At 47.3% G+C, this 22,771-nt stretch overlaps 1 protein-coding gene across 2 annotated transcripts in view; it reads right to left on the reverse strand.

Annotated features, from left to right (window-relative positions):
* Positions 1–22,771, reverse strand: part of LOC135031181 (AP-1 complex subunit beta-1) — a 263,841-nt gene that overhangs the window by 218,424 nt on the left and 22,646 nt on the right. For both annotated transcript variants that reach the window (XM_063953993.1, XM_063953992.1), the window contains exon 3: positions 20,135–20,380. In XM_063953993.1, the coding sequence (XP_063810063.1) occupies positions 20,135–20,380 (246 nt within the window). The remainder of the gene's footprint in view (positions 1–20,134; positions 20,381–22,771) is intronic.

The following is a 22,771-nucleotide window of genomic DNA, read 5'->3' on the forward strand; positions in this document are numbered from 1 at the left end:
GCAGAGAAGCCAACTCCTTTTGAAAGAAAATGGAAAGGGACGAAATCTGGACCTTAATAGAGCCTAACTTCAGGCCCAAATCCACTCCTGACTGAAGGAAATGAAGGAAACGGCCCAGCTGAAACTCCTCCGTAGGAGCATTGCTGGCCTCACACCAAGAAACATATTTTCGCCATATCCGGTGATAATGTTTAGCTGTTACGTCCTTCCTAGCCTTTATCAGGAATGACCTCCTCCGAAATACCCTTTTCTGCTAGGATCCGGCGTTCAACCGCCATGCCGTCAAACGCAGCCGCGGTAAGTCTTGGTAGAGACAGGGTCCCTGTTGCAACAGGTTCTGTTTTAGAGGAAGAGGCCACGGATCCTCTGTGAGCAATTCTTGCAGATCTGGATACCAAGTCCTTCGTGGCCAATCTGGAACAATGAGAATTGTTCTTACTCCTCTTGTTCTTATTATCCTCAGTACCTTGGGTATGAGAGGAAGAGGAGGAAATACACAGACCGATTGGAACACCCACGGTGTCACCAGGGCGTCTACAGCTACCGCCTGAGGGTCCCTTGACCTGGCGCAATAGCTCTGTAGCTTCTTGTTGAGGCGTGACGCCATCATGTCTATCTGTGGTAGTTGCCACCAACTTGTAATCTGTGTGAAGACTTCTTGATGAAGTCCCCACTCTCCCGGGTGTAGGTCGTGTCTGCTGAGGAAGTCTGCTTCCCAGTTGTCCACTCCCGGGATGAACACTGCTGACAGTGCGCTTACGTGATTCTCCACCCAGCGAAGAATCCTGGTGGCTTCCGCCATCGCCACTCTGCTCCTTGTGCCGCCTTTGCGGTTTACATGAGCCACTGCGGTTATGTTGTCTGATTGAATCAGAACCGGTTGGTCGCGAAGTAGGGACTCCGCTTGACGTAGGGCATTGTATATGGCCTTTAGTTCCAGGATGTTGATGTGAAGGCAAGTCTCCTGACTTGACCACAGGCCTTGGAAATTTCTTCCCTGTGTGACTGCCCCCCACCCCCGGAGGCTTGCATCCGTGGTCACCAGGACCCAGTCCTGAATGCCGAATCTGCGGCCCTCTAGGAGGTGAGCACTCTGCAGCCACCACAGGAGAGACACCCTGGCCCTGGGGGATAGGGTGATTAACCGATGCATCTGAAGATGTGATCCGTACCATTTGTCCAGGAGATCCCATTGAAAAGTCCTCGCATGGAACCTGCCGAAGGGAATGGCCTCGTATGATGCCACCATCTTTCCCAGGACTCGTGTGCAGTGATGCACCGACACCTTTTTTTTTTTTTAACAGGTCTCTGACCAGTGTCATGAGTTCCTGAACCTTCTCCATCGGGAGATAAACCTTCCTCTGGTCTGTGTCCAGAATCATGCCCAGGAAAGGCAGACGAGTCGTAGGAATCAACTGCGACTTTGGAATATTTAGAATCCAGCCGTGCTGTCTTAACACTTCCAGAGAGCGTTGCTACGCTGATCAGTAACTGCTCTCTTGACCTCGCTTTTATGAGGAGATCGTCCAAGTATGGGATAATTGTGACCCCTTGCTTCCGCAGGAGTACCATCATTTCTGCCATCACCTTGGTAAATATTCTCGGTGCCGTGGAGAGAAGAAAGAAAGAAAGAAAGAAAGAAAGAAAGAAAGAAAGAAAGAAAGAAAGAAAGAAAGAAAGAAAGAAAGAAAGAAAGAAAGAAAGAAATATTTTAAACCTACCGGTAAATCTATTTCTCCTAGTCCGTAGAGGATGCTGGGGACTCCGTAAGGACCATGGGGTATAGACGGGCTCCGCAGGAGATAGGGCACCTAAAAATAACTTTTCCTATGGGTGTGCACTGGCTCCTCCCTCTATGCTCCTCCTCCAGACCTCAGTTAGAGAACTGTGCCCAGAGTAGATGGACAATACAAGGCAGGATTTAGCAATCCAAGGGCAAGATTCATACTAGCCCACACCAATCATACCATGTAACCTGGAACATACATAACCAGTTAACAGTATGAACAAACTACAGTAACGGTCCAAGACCGATGTCAACTGTAACATAACCCTTATGTAAGCAACAACTATATACAAGTCTTGCAGAGTTTCCGCACTGGGACGGGCGCCCAGCATCCTCTACGGACTAGGAGAAATAGATTTACCGGTAGGTTTAAAATCTTATTTTCTCTTACGTCCTAGAGGATGCTGGGGACTCCTTAAGGACCATGGGGTTTATACCAAAGCATCCAATCGGGCGGGAGAGTGCGTATGACTCTGCAGCACCGACTGAGCAAACGCTAGGTCCTCATCAGCCAGGGTATCAAACTTGTAGAATTTAGCAAAAGTGTTTGACCCCGACCAAGTCGCCGCTCAGCAAAGTTGTAAAGACGAGACACCTCGGGCAGCCGCCCAAGAAGAGCCCACCTTCCTAGTGGAATGGGCCTTAACCGAATTTGGTACCGGCAATCCAGCCGTAGAGTGAGCCTGCTGAATCGTATTACAGATCCAGCGAGCAATAGTCTGCTTCGAAGCAGGAGCGCCAATCTTATTGGCGGCATACAGGATAAACAGAGCCTCTGTTTTCCTAATTCTAGCCGTCCTGGCCACATACATTTTTAAGGCCCTGACTACGTCCAGGGATCTGGAATCCTCCAGGTCACTTGTAGCCACAGGCACCACAATAGGTTGATTCATATGGAACGAAGAAACCACTTTAGGCAAAAATTGCGGACGTGTCCTCAATTCAGCTCGATCCACATGAAAAATCAAGTAGGGGCTCTTGTGTGACAAAGCCGCCAATTCTGACACTCGCCTTGCTGATGCTAAGGCCAACAACATGACCACCTTCCAGGTAAGAAATTTCAACTCAACCTTGTTAAGCGGTTCAAACCAGTGTGATTTTAGGAACTGCAACACCACGTTCAGGTCCCATGGTGCCACTGGAGGCACAAAAGGGGGCTGGATGTGCAGCACTCCCTTTACAAACGTCTGGACTTCTAGAAGAGAAGCCAATTCCTTCTGAAAGAAAATCGAGAGGGCCGAAATCTGTACCTTAACAGAGCCTAATGTCAGGCCCATATCCACTCCTGTCTGTAGGAAGTGGAGAAGACGACCCAGATGAAAATCTTCCGTAGGTGCATTCTTGGTCTCACACCAAGACACATACTTTCACCAGATACGGTGATAATGTTTTATCGTCACCTCCTTCCTAGCCTTTATTAACGTAGGGATGACCTCTTCCGGAATCCCCTTTTTCGCTAGGATTCGGCGTTCAACCGCCATGCCGTCAAACGTAACCGCGGTAAGTCTTGAAATACACAGGGCCCCTGCTGCAACAGGTCTTCCCTCAGAGGAAGAGGCCAGGGATCTCCTGTGAGCATCTCTTGTATATCCGAGTACCAGGCCCTTCGAGGCCAGTCTGGGACAACGAGTATTGTTCGTACTCTTCTTCGTCTTATGATCCTCAACACTTTTGTGATGAGAGGAAGAGGAGGAAACACGTAGACCGATTTGAACACCCACGGTGTTACCAGAGCGTCCACTGCTATTGCCTGAGGGTCCCGAGACCTGGCGCAGTACCTCTGAAGTTTTTTGTTGAGGCGTGACGCCATCATGTCTATTTGAGGAGTTCCCCCAAAGATGTGTTACGTCTGCAAAAACTTCTTGATGAAGTCCCCACTCTCCTGGATGGAGATCGTGTCTGCTGAGGTAGTCTGCTTCCCAGTTGTCCACTCCCGGAATGAAGACAGCTGACAGAGCTCTTAAATGATTTTCCGCTCAGCGAAGGATCCTTGTGGCTTCCGCCACCGCGACTCTGCTTTTTGTCCCGCCTTGGCGGTTCACATGAGCCACTGCTGTGACATTGTCTGATTGAATCAAAACCGGTAGGTTTCGAAGAAAACTCTCCGCTTGTCGAAAGCCGTTGTAAATGGCCCTGAGTTCCAACACATTGATGTGTAGACAGGACTCCTGGTCTGACCAAAGACCCTGAAAATGTTTTCCCTGTGTGACCGCTCCCCATCCTCGGAGGCTCGCGTCCGTGGTAACCAGGATCCAATCCTGAATTCCGAACCTGCGACCCTCCAGGAGGTGAGCACTTTGCAACCACCACAGGAGGGACACTCTGGTCCCTGGGGAGTTATTTTCCGATGTAAGTGCAGATGGGACCCGGACCACTTGTCCAGAAGGTCCCATTGAAAAGTCCTTGCATGGAACCTGCCGAAGGGAATGGCCTCGTAGGCCGCCACCATTTTCCCCAGAACTCGAGTGCATTGGTGAACTGACACCCTTTTCGGTTTTAGCAGGTCTCTGACCATGTTCTGTATGTCTTGGGCTTTCTCTATTGGGAGGAAGACCTTCATTTGTTCCGTATCCAGTATCATACCTAGGAACGGTAATCGAGTTGTCGGAATCAACTGCGACTTCGGTAGATTTAGAATCCAACCGTGTTGCTGGAGCACTCTCATCGAGAGCGCCACACTGTTCAGCAATTTCTTCCTTGATCTCGCTTTTATCAGGAGAAGGTCCAAGTATGGGATAATTGTGACACCATGCTTGCGCAGGAGCACCATCATTTCCGCCATTATCTTGGTGAAAATCCTCGGGGCCGTGGAGAGTCCAAACGGCAACGTCTGAAATTGGTAATGACAATTCTGTACAGCGAATCTCAGGTATTCCTGATGGGGGGCATATATGGGGACATGAAGGTACGCATCCTTTATGTCCAGAGACACCATAAACTCCCCCTCCTCCATGTTGGCTATTATCGCTCTGAGAGATTCCATTTTGAATTTGAATCTTCTTATGTACAGGTTTAGGGATTTCAGATTCAAAATAGGTCTGACCGAACCGTCCGGTTTCGGGACCACAAATAGGGTTGAATAGTAACCTCTTCCCTGCTGGTGTAGGGGAACCTTGATTATCACTTGCTGTATACACAGCGTTTGAATTGCAGCTAACACTACATCCCTTTCCGATGTGGAAGCTGGTAGGGCCGATTTGAAAAATCGGCGCGGGGGCACCTCCTCGAATTCCAATTTGTAACCCTGGGAAACTATTTCCAACACCCAGGGATTCAGGTCCGAACTGACCCAGACCTGACTGAAAAGTCGAAGACGTGCCCCCACCGGTGCGGACTACCTCAGGGGAGCCCCAGCGTCATGCTGTGGGTTTTGGAGCAGCCGGGGAGGACTTTGGTTCCTGGGCACCTGCCGAAGCAGGTGCTCTCTTGCCTCTGCCCTTACCTCTGGCGAGGAAAGAGGATCCCCGACCTCTTTTGGACTTGTGCGACCTAAAGGACTGCATCTGATAGGGTGTTACTTTCTTTTGCTGTTGGGGAATATATGGTAAAAAATTTGATTTACCTGCTGTGGCTGTGGAAACCAGGTCCGTCAGCCCATCCCCAAACAATACCTCACCCTTGTAGGGTAGTACTTCCATATGTTTCTTGGAATCCGCATCACCCGTCCACTGGCGAGTCCATAAGGATCTTCTCGCTGAGACAACCATGGCATTGGCCCTAGAAGCTAGCAATCCAATGTCCCTTTGAGCATCCCTTATAAATAAGACTGCGTCTTTAATATGGGCTAGTTAGGAATATAGTATCCTTATCTATATTATCAAATTGATCTGTCAGCTCATCTGTACAAGCTGCAATTGCGCTACACACCCATGCCGACGCAATTGTCGGTCTTAGCACAGCACCCGTATGAGAATAAATACACTTTAAGGCAGTTTCTTGCCTGCGATCTGCAGGGTCCTTAAGGGCTGCTGTGTCAGGAAACGGTAGCGCCACTTTCTTGGACAAGCGCGTCAGGGCTTTGTCCACAGTGGGGGGTGATTCCCAAATCTCCCTGTCCTGCTTAGGGAAAGGGTATGTCAAATAAATTCTTTTGGGGATCTGCGGTCTCTTATCCGGAGTCTCCCAAGCTTTTCCAAAGAATTCATTTAATTCATGAGATGTGGGAAAGTTAATAATCTGCTTATTTTCCTTAAACATGTGTACCCTTGTGTCAGGGACAGAGGGTTCATCCACAATATGCAACACATCCCTTATTGCCACAATCATACACTGAATGGTTTTAGTCACACTAGGGTGCAATTTTACTTCGTCATAGTCGACACTGGAATCAGAATCCGTGTCGGTAGTAGTGTCTTGTGTTAAGGGACGCTTTTGAGACCCCGACAGGCCCTGTGAGTCGGTCCAATCTGAGGATTGACCCCCTGATGTCCCCCCTAAATCAGCCTTATCAAGCCTTTTATGTAAAGATGCCACACTTGCATTCAACATATGCCACATGTCCATCCAATCTGGAGTCGGCACAACCGACGGGGACACACCACTCATTTGCTCCACCTCCACCTTGGAGAAGCCTTCCGCCTCAGACATGTCGACACACACTTACAGACACTCCACACACACAGGGATTAACCTATAAGGGGACAAAACCCCAACCAGGTCCTAAGGAGAGACAGAGAGAGTATGCCAGCACACACCAGCGCTTAAAAACACTGGAAAAAATATGTCCAGATAGCGCTTTTTATATATATAATATGCCAATTCCCACTCACTGCGTCGCTAATGTGCCCCCCTCCTCTTTTTTCCAGCCTGTGAGTTCAGCAGGGGAGAGACCAGGGAGCCAGCGTTTTCCTCATGCAGCTTCTGTGGAGAAAATGGCGCTGGTTAGTGCTGAGGATCAAGCCCGGCCCACCCGACGGCGGGCTTCGGTCCCAGTGATTTTTCCATAAAATGGCGGGGGATCATAGATTTACTGCCTCCGCAGTCTAATCCAACTGTATTTGTGCCAAAATGTGAGGTTTATTGATGCGCAGGGTGCTTGCCCCCCCCGCCCTGCACCCTTCAGTGCTGCTCTGTGTGTGTGTGACTGGGAGCAATGGCGCGCAGCTTACCGCTGTGCGCCTTACCTCATGAAGATCTGATGTCTTCTGCCGCCTAAGATGTCTTCTGCCTTCTCTATCCGGCTTCTATCTTCGGCATCTGTGAGGAGAACAGCGGCGCGGCTCCGGGACGAACCCCAGGTGAGACCTGTGTTCCGACTCCCTCTGGAGCTAATGGTGTCCAGTAGCCTTAGAAGCAGTGCCCAACTTGACAAGCCAGCTCTGTTTCTCTCTCCTCGGTCCCACGATGCAGGGAGCCTGTTGCCAACAGGACTCCCTGAAAATAAAAAACCTAACAAAATTCTTTTTCCACAGAAAACTCTGGAGAGCTCTCTGCAGTGCACCCATTCTCCTCTGGGCACAAGATCTAACTGAGGTCTGGAGGAGGGGCATAGAGGGAGGAGCCAGTGCACACCCATAGTCAAAGTTCTTTTTAGGTGCCCTATCTCCTGCGGAGCCCGTCTATACCTCATAGTCCCCAGCATCCTCTAGGACGAGAAAGAAAGAAAGAAAGAAAGAAAGAAAGAAAGAAAGAAAGAAAGAAAGAAAGAAAGAAAGAAAGAAAGAAAGAAAGAAAGAAAGAAAGAAAGAAAGAAAGAAAGAAAGAAAGAAAGAAAGAAAGAAAGAAAGAAAGAAAGAAAGAAAGAAAGAAAGAAATATACTTACCCTCTCCGCTGGCTCAGGCTCCTGGGTGCAGCTTCTGGCAGAGATCCCGGGCAGGAGAGGAGGAGGAGGTGGGAGGTGGAGGAGGGAGCCGCAGCAGCGTTGTGTTATTGGTGGAGACGCTGCTGCTGCTGTCCCTCTGCTTCACTATAGACTGTTCTCCGCCGCTGTGAATGCTGGGATGCGCTTCACAGCGGCGGAAGACAGCCTATAGTGAAGCAGAGGGACAGCAGCGGCAGCGCCTCAACCAATAACACAGCGCTGCTGCGGCTCCCTCGTCCACCTACCTCCTCCTCCTTCCCCCCGTACCGCTGCGCTCCTCTCCTCTCTCTCCGGGCGGCTGTGTGCTGCCGGCAGCGGTTGCCTGCAGCACACAGCGGCATGTAATGAGTCAGTTTGACTCATTACATGCTTTGGGCCCCTAGACAGTGACAGGCCCCAGTGCAACGCACTGGTAGCACTGGCGGTAGTTCCGCCTCTGCGCTCAGCACACATCTCTCCCGCCGCTCAGCACAGCGCGATGTGTGCTTAGCGTGCGGGCTCAATCTAGCACCGGCGAGGATAGCTATCGCTGTGGGGGTACACACGAAGTGATCACTGCTTAAAATCTAAGTAATCTAGTCAGATTGCTTAGATTTTAAGCAGTGATCGCTCCGTGATCACAGCCGTTTAAATTTGGGTGGGGTGTGTCTGAAATAAAATCAAATTGCAGCGTTAAAATAAAGCTGTCTGACATTTGTGGGCTAAATGTGAAAGCAGCCATTATTTATAGTGTACAGATAAAATCTAAAATGTATTTGCTCCCCTTGCATGGTAACATGTTTTGTTCCAGATACAAAGTTACTTGCTTTTTTTAACTTTACTTCCAAATCAGAATAAGGCCCTTAGATTCCGCTTTTACAGTACAGGAAACAGAAGTCCCAACAACTAGGGAGGCCAATCCCGGGCCATTTTTTCAATCCCGGGATTCGGGATTGAAAAACGCTCAATCCCTGGATTCCAGTAAAGATCAGTGAAAGGCAGTGGAGAAGGGTGTAGGGAGCAGCGCTGGAGGGTTGGTGTAGTTAGCGGCGCGGAAGGGAGGGAGGGTGTACGTAGCGGCGCGGGAGGGAGGGTGGGTGTACGTAGCGGTGCGGGAGGGAGGGTGGGTGTACGTAGCGGTGCGGGAGGGAGGGTGGGTGTACGTAGCGGTGCGGGAGGAAGGGAGGGTGTAGGTAGCGGTGCGGGAGGGAGGGTGTAGGTAGCAGTGCGGGAGGAAGGGTTGGTGTGGGTAGCGGCGCGGAAGGGAGGCTGTTCGAGAGCACTGCACGGAGGGAGGGAGGGAGGGTGGGTGTAAGTACTACTACTTACTATTAGGTGGGTGGCAGCCATGGACACACTGAACGAGGCGGCATTTCAAATGAAGCGCTGGCCGCCAGCCAACCAGAGCTGGCGGACCGGCAGTCAATCAGGGAAGCGGCCGCAGCAGTCGCTCCAGATTGGCTGCCGCTGCTGCGGCAGCTTCCCTGATTGGCCGCCCGCCTAATAGTAAGTAGTATTACTTACACCCACCCTCCCGCACATGCGCAATGTAATCCCGTGAATCCCGGGATTGGAGGCTCCTATCAAATCCCGGCATTTTTTGGCCCAAATCCCGGGATCCCGCCGATCCCGGGATTAGCCTCCCAACCAACAACAAGTCACCTGGAATAGACGGTACTCCCATAGAACTTTAGAAAAAATGTTTCATTCCCTGTTAGAATACGACAGTCTTCCTCCATCAATGTCAGAGGCTGTTATCATAGTGCTCCCTAATCTGCGAAAGGATCCTGTATGTGTCGACTCTTACCACCCCATTTCCTTGTTGTCCACCAATATTACATTACCGCTAAAATACTGATCACTAGACTTAGTGCTGTCATTGGAGATATCATACATCCAGATCGCACAGGGGTTTGGAGTGGGGTTTACATTTATGGGATGGATTCAGCTCCTGTATTCCGCACCAGCGGCAGTAATGTTAATGGGTTTATCACAGAATCCTTTCCCCTGTCTAGGAGTACTAGATAGGGGTGTCCACTTCTACCCGTGTTGCTTGCAATGGTGACTAAACCCCTAGCATGTATAAGAGCTGATTTTTCCATCAAGGGTCTAGTTGTCTCCATCAGAGACAAAATGTTCACTATACACGGACGATATGTTGCTATTTTTGTCGGACAAGCAATTTTCCATTCCAGCCCTATTATCTATAGTGAATCAATGTGGTTCCTTTTCTGGTAAAAAAAAAAAACTGGAACAAATTTACATTACCTTTTAGAAGCGATTATTTGTACTTTCCCCAGAGATGGGCAAGTCAATTTCGATATTTGTGTGTTGAAATTTCTCATAACATGGCTGATTATTTTCAGTTGAATAGACAATCTCAAATTGATTACCATAAAGCCAAGTCTCATGTTTGGAAGAAATTGCCATTTGTCAACTATGGGTAGAGTGAACCTTGTGAAAAAATGGTCATCATGCCAATGATTTTATACGTGCTCCAACAGTCCCCGATATTTTTACACACCCATTCCTTTAAACAGATAATAGATTATTTTCTTGGTGAAAAAAGATTGACCGTATTAGTTTTAAGACAATGTGCAGGACGAGAAAATATGGAGGTATTGCACAATTGTATCACTTAGCTGCTTAATTGGCAAATATCAGAGGGTGGCTATTACCTACAATTTTTACTTGTCGCTGGCTCAGTTCATGGATATCCTCCATTACTGATTTAGGCTAGGAAGGTATGGCTTGCCACACAATCTGGCTCTGTTTGACCCTGACTTCCCTCTCTGTTGGAGGGTGAAAGCTTATGGAGACAAAGGGGGTCATTCCGAGTTGATCGCTCGCTAGCAGTTTTTAGCAGCCGTGCAAACGCTAAGCCGCCGCCCTCTGGGAGTGCATCTTAGCTTAGCAGAAGTGCGAACGAAAGGATCGCAGAGCGGCTACTAAAAAATATTATGCAGTTTCTGAGTAGCCCCAGACCTACTCAGCGCTTGCGATCATTTCAGACTGTTCAGTTCCAGATTTGACGTCACAAACACGCCCTGCGTTCGCCCAGCCACGCCTGCTTTTTTCCTGGCACGCCTGCGTTTTTTCGAGCACTCCCTGAAAACGGTCAGTTGACACCCAGAAACACCCCTTTCTTGTCAAATCACTCTGTGGCTGCCATTGCGACTGAAAAGCTTTGCTAGACCTTGTGTAAAAATACTTCACCCGTTGTGAAAGTACGTCGCGCGTGCGCACTGCGCTGCATACGCACGCGCAGAAGTGCCTTTTTTGCATCATAGCTGCGCAGCGAACATTTTTAGCTAGCGATCAACTTGGAATGACCCCCAATATGGGGTAGTGCTTGTGGGCCAATTGAAGCAGAAGTGTTTTTAGTTTTGAAATCCTTCTACTACTTATGCATTACCAAATAATTTTTTAATTCATCTTCAACTGCCACATGAGCTAGGTAAACAGTTTGCAGGTGCTGCTACACAATTTTAGATTGTTCCTCAATTCTCGAAGTGCCCATAAATTTCTCTCTAATGTATGTACTCCTATTTGCTGAGTGCAGAGGCTAGTGACCCACTGCGAAGATTCCTTGATAAATGATAATCTAATTCGGTTATACTGAAATACGTGGATTGATCTACTGTTTTTGGTTCACCCCGTAAAGTCAGTGTGTCAGCAAGCTTCCAAAACATTCAGATGTTTATTCATTATACGTACTACTGTCCTAAATGTGCAACTCCTGGAGCAGATTTTTGGCAGCTGCTATTGGCCTGTCCTGAAAGTTTCAAATATTGGTACAGGTTGGAGTATCCCATATCCAAATATTCCGAAATACGGAATATTCGGAAATACGGACTTTTTTGACTGAGAGTGAGATAGTGAAACCTTTGTTTTTGATGGCTCAATGTACACAAACTTTGTTTAATACATAAAGTTATTAAAAATATTGTATTAAATGACCTTCAGGCTGTGTGTATAAGGTGTATATGAAACATAAATGAATTGTGTGAATGTACACACACTTTGTTTAATGCACAATGTTACAAAAAATATTGGCTAAAATTACCTTCAGGCTGTGTGTATAAGGTGTGTATAAGGTGTATATGAAACATAAATGCATTCTGTGTTTAGATTTAGGTCCCATCGCCATGATATCTCATTATGGTATGCAATTATTCCAAAATACGGAAAAATCCGATATCCAAAATACCTCTGGTCCCAAGCAATTTGGATAAGGGATACTCAACCTGTACTTAGTGATAGACTGTATTATAGAAACAGGAGTGCATATTCCTCTTCATCATTCGGGGATTTGTATATTTGGGATCGGCATGGAGGACTCAGTCTTCTATACTCCAACAATCTAAGTATGTTGCCAAAGGTTTGCATAGCTAGACATTGAATGACTTCTGTCACGCCCTCTTTCTTAGAATGAGTGGCCCTAGTTGACACAATGCTAAGCCATGAGAGGTTCGTATAATTGCCAAAAAGATCTTCAGCAATTTGATAAAATATGATAGCAAGTGTCTCCATATGCTTCGGAATCTAGTCTCGCTACGTGACTTTAGAATCCTAGTTACCCATGAGCGTCAAAACACTATAAATAAGCTATGCTGCAATATAACTACAGGTTGAGTATCCCTTATCCAAATATTCCGAAATACGGAATATTCTATCCGAAATGCGGAATTTTTTGAGCGAGAGTGAGATGGTGAAACCTTTGTTTTCTGATGGCTTAATGTACACAAACTTTGTTTAATACACAGTTATTAGAAATATTGTATTAAATTACCTGTGTATAAGGTGTATATGAAACATAAATGAATTGTGTGAATGTACACACACTTTGTTTAATGCACAAAGTTATTAAAAATATTGGCTAAAATGACCTTCAGGCTGTGTGTATAAGGTGTATATGAAACATAAATGCATTCTGTGCTTAGATTTAGGTCCCATCGCCATGATATCTCATTATGGTATGCAATAATTCCAAAATACGGAAAAATCTGATATCCAAAATACCTCTGGTCCCAAGCATTTTGGATAAGGGATACTCAACCTGTATAAACCTTTGTAATATAAGTGTCAGTGTCAGCATTACTTCTCCTGAATGGTACATTTTCCAGCTCTACAGACTGTTCTATTGAATGACTCTACTTATGTTCTTAGCAAACACACACTTTATATATAACTAGCTGGAGTACCCGGCGTTGCCCGGGATTTTAAGAATGTCTGTTTACAAAAAAAAAATGTAAATATTAAACACACAAGATAAATAACATTGTAGATAGCTGAATACACGTGCTTCGCTACGGGATAAGGATGGTAAATTAAAATTATAGTTGTTCGTTAATTTACGTTTGTTGGAGATCTAGTATATAGGCATATCTTGCTTCCCTGACGCACTGTGTGTGTGGCCGGACCACTTTTTGGTCCCCCAAGGAACCCTGCTCTTCCCACTATACAAATCTCAGTCTGTGGCTTCCTGCTGCCTCTATTCCCCCTCCTCACATCATGTCAGTGCCCCTGTGAAATTATCAATTTTTTTAGTTTGTTATATAGCGCAGCACATTATGTATGTCCTGATATACTCTGTGCTGCTGAGGGACCGTGCTACTTCCACTATATTACTGTCAGTGTGTGGGTTTGTGCTATCTCCATTCCCCTCCTCACATCATGTCACTGGCACTGTCACATGCAGCCCTGTCATCACTGACATATCATGCATGTCCTGATATAGTCTGTGCTGCTGGCCCACCCCTAGGGGTGCTAGTGGTGTGTAACCCCCACAGTGTTTGTTCCCAGAGTGTAAAGGCCCATAAAGACGGACCGATGCGGGAGAGATGTGTGCTAAGCGAACCGCTCAGCACAGCGCGATATGTGTTGAGCGTACGCGGGAAGAGAGGTCACTTCACCCAGCGGGTGAAGTGAGCGACCCGCTAGATTGGCCTGCATGCAGGCCAATCTAGCAGCAGTGATAGCGATGCGTGGGGCTGCGCATCGCTATCGCTGCAGGGGGTACATACGGAGCGATAATGCTGAAATTATAAGCAATCTAGTCAGATTGCTTAGAATATCGCTCCGTGAGTACCCCCCTTAAGTCAGATGTGTACCAAGTTTGGTGTAAATTGTTCCAGGCCTTCCACAGTTATGCTGTCAGCTGACATACTCTGTGCTGCTGTCTCACCCCCTAGGGGTGTCTGACCCACACAGTGTTTGTTTCTAGAGTGAAAGTCATATGTGCACCAAGTTTGGTGTAAATTGCGCCAGGCATTCCAGAAATATGCTGTCTGCAGAAATACTCAGTGCTGTTGCCTCTCCCCTAGGGGTGCTGGGGGTGTCTCACCCCCTCAGTGTTTGTTTCCAGATTGTAAGGCATATGTGTACGAATTTTTGAGTACATTGCTCCAGCAATTCCGGAGTTATGCTGTCTCCTGATGTACTCTGTGCTGCTGCCCCCCCGCCCCCCCTCCCCCCCATGGGTGTTAGGGATTTCTAATTGTTTCAGTTGTCTCCGCCGTGTTTTAATATGCTCGTATGTAAAAATAAGATTTTACTTACCGATAAATCTATTTCTCGAAGTCCGTAGTGGATGCTGGGGACTCCGTCAGGACCATGCTGGGGACTCCGTCAGGACCATGGGGATTAGCGGCTCCGCAGGAGACAGGGCACAAAAATAAAGCTTTAGGATCAGGTGGTGTGCACTGGCTCCTCCCCCTATGACCCTCCTCCAAGCCTCAGTTAGGACACTGTGCCCGGACGAGCGTACACAATAAGGAAGGATTTTGAATCCCGGGTAATACTCATACCAGCTACACCAATCACACCGTACAACTTGTGATCTGAACCCAGTTAACAGTATGACAACGTAGGAGCCTCTGAACAGACGGCTCACAACAATAACAACCCGATTTCTTTGTAACAATAACTATGTACAAGTATTGCAGACAATCCGCACTTGGGATGGGCGCCCAGCATCCACTACGGACTACGAGAAATAGATTTATCGGTAAGTAAAATCTTATTTTCTCTAACGTCCTAGTGGATGCTGGGGACTCCGTCAGGACCATGGGGATTATACCAAAGCTCCCAAACGGGCGGGAGAGTGCGGATGACTCTGCAGCACCGAGTGAGAGAACTCCAGGTCCTCCTCAGCCAGGGTGTGCCCCTGACCAAGTAGCAGCTCGGCAAAGTTGTAAAGCCGAGACCCCTCGGGCAGCCGCCCAAGATGAGCCCACCTTCCTTGTGGAATGGGCATTTACATATTTTGGCTGTGGCAGGCCTGCCACAGAATGTGCAAGCTGAATTGTACTACACATCCAACTAGCAATCGTCTGCTTAGAAGCAAGAGCACCCAGTTTGTTGGGTGCATACAGGATAACAGCAAGTCAGTTTTCCTGACTCCAGCCGTCCTGGAAACCTATATTTTCAGGGCCCTGACAACATCTAGCAACTTGGAGTCCTCCAAGTCCCTAGTAGCCACAGGTACCACAATAAGCTGGTTCAGGTGAAACGCTGACACCACCTTATGGAGAAACTGGGGACGAGTCCGCAGCTCTGCCCTGTCCGAATGGACAATCAGATATGGGCTTTTGTGAGACAAAGCCGCCAATTCTGACACTCGCCTGGCCGAGGCCAGGGCCAACATCATGGTCACTTTCCATGTGAAATATTTCAAATCCACAGATTTGAGCGGTTTAAACCAATGTGATTTGAGGAATCCCAGAACTACGTTGAGATCCCACAGTGCCACTGGAGGCACAAAAGGGGGTTGTATATGCAGTACTCCCTTGACAAACTTCTGGACTTCAGGAACTGAAGCCAATTCTTTCTGGAAGAAAATCGACAGGGCCGAAATTTGAACCTTAATGGACCCCAATTTTGAGGCCCATAGACACTCCTGTTTGCAGGAAATGCAGGAATCGACCGAGTTGAAATTTCTTCGTGGGGCCTTCCTGGCCTCACACCACGCAACATATTTTTGCCACATGTGGTGATAATGTTGTGCGGTCACCTCCTTCCTGGCTTTGACCAGGGTAGGAATGACCTCTTCCGGAATGCCTTTTTCCCTTAGGATCCGGCGTTCAACCGCCATGCCGTCAAACGCAGCCGCGGTAAGTCTTGGAACAGACATGGTACTTGCTGAAGCAAGTCCCTTCTTAGCGGCAGAGGCCATGAGTCCTCTGTGAGCATCTCTTGAAGTTCCGGGTACCAAGTCCTTCTTGGCCAATCCGGAGCCACGAGTATAGTTCTTACTCCTCTACGTCTTATAATTCTCAGTACCTTAGGTATGAGAAGCAGAGGAGGGAACACATACACCGACTGGTACACCCACGGTGTTACCAGAACGTCCACAGCTATTGCCTGAGGGTCTCTTGACCTGGCGCAATTCCTGTCCAGTTTTTTGTTCAGGCGGGATGCCATCATGTCCACCTTTGGTCTTTCCCAACGGTTCACAATCATGTGGAAGACTTCCCGATGAAGTCCCCACTCTCCCGGGTGGAGGTCGTGCTGAGGAAGTCTGCTTCCCAGTTGTCCACTCCCGGAATGAACACTGCTGACAGTGCTAACACATGATTTTCCGCCCAGCGAAGAATCCTTGCAGTTTCTGCCATTGCCCTCCTGCTTCTTGTGCCGCCCAGTCTGTTTACGTGGGCGACTGCCGTGATGTTGTCCCACTGGATCAATACCGGCTGACCTTGAAGCAGAGGTCTTGCTAAGCTTAGAGCATTGTAAACTGCTCTTAGCTCCAGTATATTTATGTGGAGAGAAGTCTCCAGACTTGATCAGACTCCCTGGAAATTTTTTCCTTGTGTGACTGCTCCCCAGCCGTTCAGGCTGGCATCCGTGGTCACCAGGACCCAGTCCTGAATGCCGAATCTGTGGCCCTTTAGTAGATGAGCACTCTGCAGCCACCACAGAAGAGACACCCTTGTCCTTGGAGACAGGGTTATCCGCTGATGCATCTGAAGATGCGATCCGGACCATTTTTCCAGCAGATCCCACTGAAAAAGTTCTTGCGTGAAATCTGCCGAATGGAATCGCTTCGTAAGAAGCCACCATTTTTCCCAGGACCCTTGTGCAATGATGCACTGACACTTTTCCTGGTTTTAGGAGGTTCCTGACTAGCTCAAATAACTCCCTGGCTTTCTCCTCCGGGAGAAACACCTTTTTCTGGACTGTGTCCAGACTCATCCCTAGGAACAGCAGACGTGTCGTCGGAGACAGCTGCGATTTTGGAATATTTAGAATCCACCCGTGCGGTCGTAGAACTACTTGAGATAGTGCTACTCCGACCTCCAACTGTTCTCTGGACCTTGCCCTTATCAGGAGATCGTCCAAGTAAGGGATAATTAAGACGCCTTTTCTTTGAAGAAGAATCATCATTTCGGCCATTACCTAGGTAAAGACCCGGGGTGCCGTGCACAATCCAAACGGCAGCGTCTGAAACTGATAGTGACAGTTTTGTACCACGAACCTGAGGTATTCTTGGTGAGAAGGGCAAATTGGGACATGGAGGTAAGCATCCTTGATGTCCAGGGACACCATATAGTCCCCTTCCTGGTTCGCTATCACTGCTCTGAGTGACTCCATCTTGATTTGAACCTTTGTATGTAAGCGTTCAAATATTTCAGATTTAGAATAGGTCTCACCGAGCCGTCTGGCTTCAGTACCACAATATAGTGTGGAATAGTACCCCTTTCCTTGTTGTAGGAGGGGTACTTTGATTATCACCTGCTGGGAATACAGCTTGTGAATTGTTTCCAATACTGCCTCCCTGTCGGAGGGAGACGTTGGTAAAACAGACTTCAGGAACCTGCGAGGGGGAGACGTCTCGAACTTCCAATCTGTACCCCTGGGATACTACTTGTAGGATCCAGGGGTCCACTTGCGAGTGAGCCCACTGCGCACTGAAACTCTTGAGACGACCCCCCACCGCAGCTGTTTGTACGGCCCCAGCGTCATGCTGAGGACTTGGCAAAAGCGGTGGAGGGCTTCTGTTCCTGGGAATGGGCTGCCTGCTGCAGTCTTCTTCCCTTTCCTCTATCCCTGGGCAGATATGACTGGCCTTTTGCCTGCTTGCCCTTATGGGGACGAAAGGACAGAGGCTGAAAAGATGGTGTCTTTTTCTGCTGAGATGTGACTTGGGGTAAAAAAGGTGAATTTTCCAGGTGTTGCCGTGGCCACCAGGTCCGATGGACCGACCCCAAATAACTCCTCCCCTTTATACGGCAATACTTCCATGTGCCGTTTGGAATCTGCATCACCTGACCACTGTCGTGTCCATAAACATCTTCTGGCAGATATGGACATCGCACTTACTCTTGATGCCAGAGTGCAAATATCCCTCTGTGCATCTCGCATATATAGAAATGCATCCTTTAAATGCTCTATAGTCAATAAAATACTGTCCCTGTCAAGGGTATCAATATTTTCAGTCAGGGAATCCGACCAAGCCACCCCAGCGCTGCACATCCAGGCTGAGGCGATCGCTGGTCGCAGTATAACACCAGTATGTGTGTATATACTTTTTAGGATATTTTCCAGCCTCCTATCAGCTGGCTCCTTGAGGGCGGCCGTATCTGGAGACGGTAACGCCACTTGTTTTGATAAGCGTGTGAGCGCCTTATCCACCCTAAGGGGTGTTTCCCAACGCGCCCTAACTTCTGGCGGGAAAGGGTATAACGCCAATAATTTTCTATCGGGGAAAACCCACGCATCATCACACACTTCATTTAATTTATCTGATTCAGGAAAAACTACAGGTAGTTTTTTCACACCCCACATAATACCCTCTTTTGTGGTACTTGTAGTATCAGAAATATGTAACACCTCCTTCATTGCCCTTAACATGTAACGTGTGGCCCAAATGGAAAATACGTTTGTTTCTTCACCGTCGACACTGGAGTCAGTGTCCGTGTCTGTGTCGACCGACTGAGGTAAATGGGCGTTTTAAAGCCCCTGACGGTGTTTGAGACGCCTGGACAGGTACTAATTGGTTTGCCGGCCGTCTCATGTCGTCAACCGACCTTGCAGCGTGTTGACATTATCACGTAATTCCCTAAATAAGCCATCCATTCCGGTGTCGACTCCCTAGAGAGTGACATCACCATTACAGGCAATTGCCCCGCCTCCTCACCAACATCGTCCTCATACATGTCGACACAGCCGTACCGACACACAGCACACACACAGGGAATGCTCTGATAGAGGACAGGACCCCACTAGCCCTTTGGGGAGACAGAGGGAGAGTTTGCCAGCACACACCAAAACGCTATAATTATACAGGGACAACCTTTATATAAGTGTTTTTCCCTTATAGCATCTTAATATATATATAATCATATCGCCAAATAAGTGCCCCCCCTCTCTGTTTTAACACTGTTTCTGTAGTGCAGTGCAGGGAAGAGCCTGGGAGCCTTCCCACCAGCATTTCTGTGAGGGAAAATGGTGCTGTGTGCTGAAAAGAATAGGCTCCGCCCCCTTTTCGGCGGGCTTCTTCTCCCGTTTTTCTGAGACCTGGCAGGGGTTAAATACATCCATATAGCCCCAGGGGCTATATGTGATGTATTTTTTAGCCAGAACAAGGTATTCTCATTGCTGCCCAGGGCGCCCCCTGCAGCGCCCTGCACCCTCCGTGACCGCTGGTGTGAAGTGTGTGACAACAATGGCGCACAGCTGCAGTGCTGTGCGCTACCTCATGAAGACTGAAAAGTCTTCTGCCGCCGGTTTCTGGACCTCTTCGCTTTTCGGCATCTGTAAGGGGGTCGGCGGCGCGGCTCCGGGACCGGACTCCATGGCTGGGCCTGTGTTCGATCCCTCTGGAGCTAATGGTGTCCAGTAGCCTAAGAAGCCAATCCATCCTGCACGCAGGTGAGTTCACTTCTTCTCCCCTAAGTCCCTCGTTGCAGTGAGCCTGTTGCCAGCAGGACTCACTGAAAATAAAAAACCTAAAAACTTTTTCTAAGCAGCTCTTTAGGAGAGCCACCTAGATTGCACCCTGCTCGGACGGGCACAAAAACCTAACTGAGGCTTGGAGGAGGGTCATAGGGGGAGGAGCCAGTGCACACCACCTGATCCTAAAGCTTTATTTTTGTGCCCTGTCTCCTGCGGAGCCGCTAATCCCCATGGTCCTGACGGAGTCCCCAGCATCCACTAGGACGTTAGAGAAATTTCATGATCTTCGCTTGTAAACTGTGGATTAGTATAGAAAGACAGGACAGATTTTCGCTTTTATATAGTAGATCATACTTCAAAAATGAATTGAACATTTTCCTTTATTTCTTTATCTTTATAAATTTGAAATAAAAATCCTCAACTTTAAAAAATGAAATCTCAAATTGTCTTCAGGTTTAAGATGAGACCACAATTAACATACAACCAAAATATGTACTCTACTTTATTACCTAATTTGTTTAACCAACTAAGATATATTGGTCGTAATCTACCAATGTACAGTATCATGACTTAAACCAGTAGGGGGGTTAAGGCACTTCGGAAAACTGGTAGAAAGGACACCTAAAATTAACATAAGCCTATAAATTCTCTTAACTTTCCCCTTTCTTACCATTGGGTTGGAGTCTGCTATGAGATCACGCAGCGAGTCCAGAAAGCCTTGATCCTCCACCATCTGTGCATTAATATCATGAAGTTTGGCAACACACACAGCAGCTGTCTTGCGTACATAAGGGTCTTCATCCTTCAGGCACTTGCGCAGAGGCTCACAGAGGTACTCTGTGATCTTATCTACACGGATGCATCCCATGGTGCGCACAGCCAAGGCCCGAATCAGAGGGTTGGGGTCCTCACAATCCTAAGAAATATTACACTTGGTCACTGCAAAGACTATTCTGTAAAACAATGGTGGAACTACAGCATGTCTCATTTTGGGGCAGATGTATTAACCTGGAAAAAGCATAAGGAAGTGATAAACCAGTGACATGTGCAAGGTGATAAAGGCACCAGCCAATCAGCTCCAATATGTAAATTAACAGTTAGGATCTGATTGGCTGGTGCCTTTATCACCTTGCACATATCACTGGTTTATCACTTCCTTATGCCTTCTCCAGGTTAATACATCTGCCCCTCAGTCCTTTATAGTAGAATTCGATTCATCTAATGTTTGTCAAACAGTTTTCAAGAACTTTTGGCAAACCAGAATATTAATTTAATACCCCTTTCACACCGCAGCTTGAACCCGGTAAATTGCCGATTTTTAAGGCTTCCTAAACGGTTCGAGCTGCGATGTGAAAGGGTCACCTTCAATTTACCGTTTTCAAAATACCAGTATTTTGAAACGGTAAAAAAGCAGGGTCCTACCCGTTTCAGACCCGTTTCATTGTGCAGTGTGAAAGGGTCTGAAACGGTATTTGCAAGCCCCAGAAGGTGATAGGCTGTCTCCATGTGTGATATCACCAGGTAGAAGCAGGAAATAAACATTTAAAATGACAACCACTGTTTTGTATGGGTGAAACGGGTTCAGTGTGAAAGGTACCAAAACGGTAATGAAATGATAATATACTGGTTACAACATGCGATGTGAAGGGGGTTTAACTGCTCAGACCCGTTTTAAGAACCATTTAAAGAACCATTTCAAAAGCATGTTTTGCAATGTGAAAGCAGCATAAGAGTCTAGAAACCCAACAGCCATCAGAGTGTAATGCTGCTTTCACATCGCAAACCCTGCTTTTAAAACGTTTCTTAAAACGGGTCTGAGCAGTTAAATCCCCTTCACATAGCATGTTGTAACCAGTATATTACCATTTCCTTACCGTTTTGGTACCTTTCACACTGAACCCGTTTCACCCATAGAAAACAGTGGTTGTCATTGTAAATGCACTTTTCTGGCCCACACATTATTAATAATTATTAATAATTTGGCTAGTCGTACGATGGAACCCAGCAGCTTCAAGCATCTTTACCATGTTTTTGTAGATTACTGCATCCTTCACTGTCCCAGTGATTTGTCTACATATTTCTTCATCCCCTCTGATCCTAAGCAGCTCCCTAACCTCCTCATCACTCCAATTTGACATTTTAAACTGTATTCTGTATAATAAAATGCTCCCTTCACTCTCATGTGTTTCCTCCAGTTTATTTCCTGCTTCTGCCTGGTGACATCACACATGGAGACAGCCTATCCCCTTCTGTGGCTTGGAAATACCGTTTCTGAGCCTTTCACACTTGCACAATGAAACGGGTCTGAACCGTGTAGGACCCTGCTTTTTAACAGTTTCAAAATACCGGTATTTTGAAAACGGTAAATTCAAGGTGGCCCTTTCACACAGCAGCTAGAACTGTTTTGGAAGGCATAAAAATCGGCAATTTACTGGGTTAAAGCTGCGGTGTGAAAGGGGTATTAGTAAACGTAACAGGCTAAATGCACGTTAGACTGAGCATGTAGATATCTTATTTTTAGTCTGAGAATGGGTTTTTATTTATTCAGCTCTTGCATAAGCCAGGTAACAACCAATGGATTTGAATCCAGAAAGCACAGGATTGTCTTGTTGACAGATAAAGACAGCGGATTTATGTAACATGTGGTTTTCTATGACATTTGTTGCAAAAAAAGTATACAAAATGTAATTATGACTCCAACAAAGATACATTTTGTTTGGCTGTGTTAAACTAAAACCGACACTGCTAACCTTGACTGCCCATTTCCCAGATATACCAATGTCACTGATACAGCATTCCACTCATCACACAACACATCTCATCCTAGTGGAGTGTGAGTATTTTAATGAGAAACATGGGGAAGGGATTCACACCTACTCAGCAAAGCATGAGAGATACTTTAAACCTACCGGTAAATCTTTTTCTCCTAGTCCGTAGAGGATGCTGGGGACTCCGTAAGGACCATGGGGTATAGACAGGCTCCGCAGGAGACATGGGTACTCTAAAGACTTTAGGATAGAATGGGTGTGCACTGGCTCCTCCCTCTATGCCCCTCCTCCAGACCTCAGTTAGAGAAACTGTGCCCAGAAAAGACGGACAGTACGAGGAAAGGATTTTTGTTAATCTAAGGGCAAGATTCATACCAGCCCACACCATCCACACCGTATAACCTAGGATATACGCAACCAGTTAACAGTATGAACAAAACAGTATCAGCCAACGACTGATCTTAACTGTAACATAACCCTTATGTAAGCAACAACTACATACAAGTCATGCAGAAATATGTCCGCACTGGGACGGGCGG

This window comes from Pseudophryne corroboree, chromosome 2 (assembly GCF_028390025.1).
Source record: "Pseudophryne corroboree isolate aPseCor3 chromosome 2, aPseCor3.hap2, whole genome shotgun sequence".
In the NCBI taxonomy this organism is placed as follows: Eukaryota; Metazoa; Chordata; class Amphibia; order Anura; family Myobatrachidae; genus Pseudophryne; species Pseudophryne corroboree.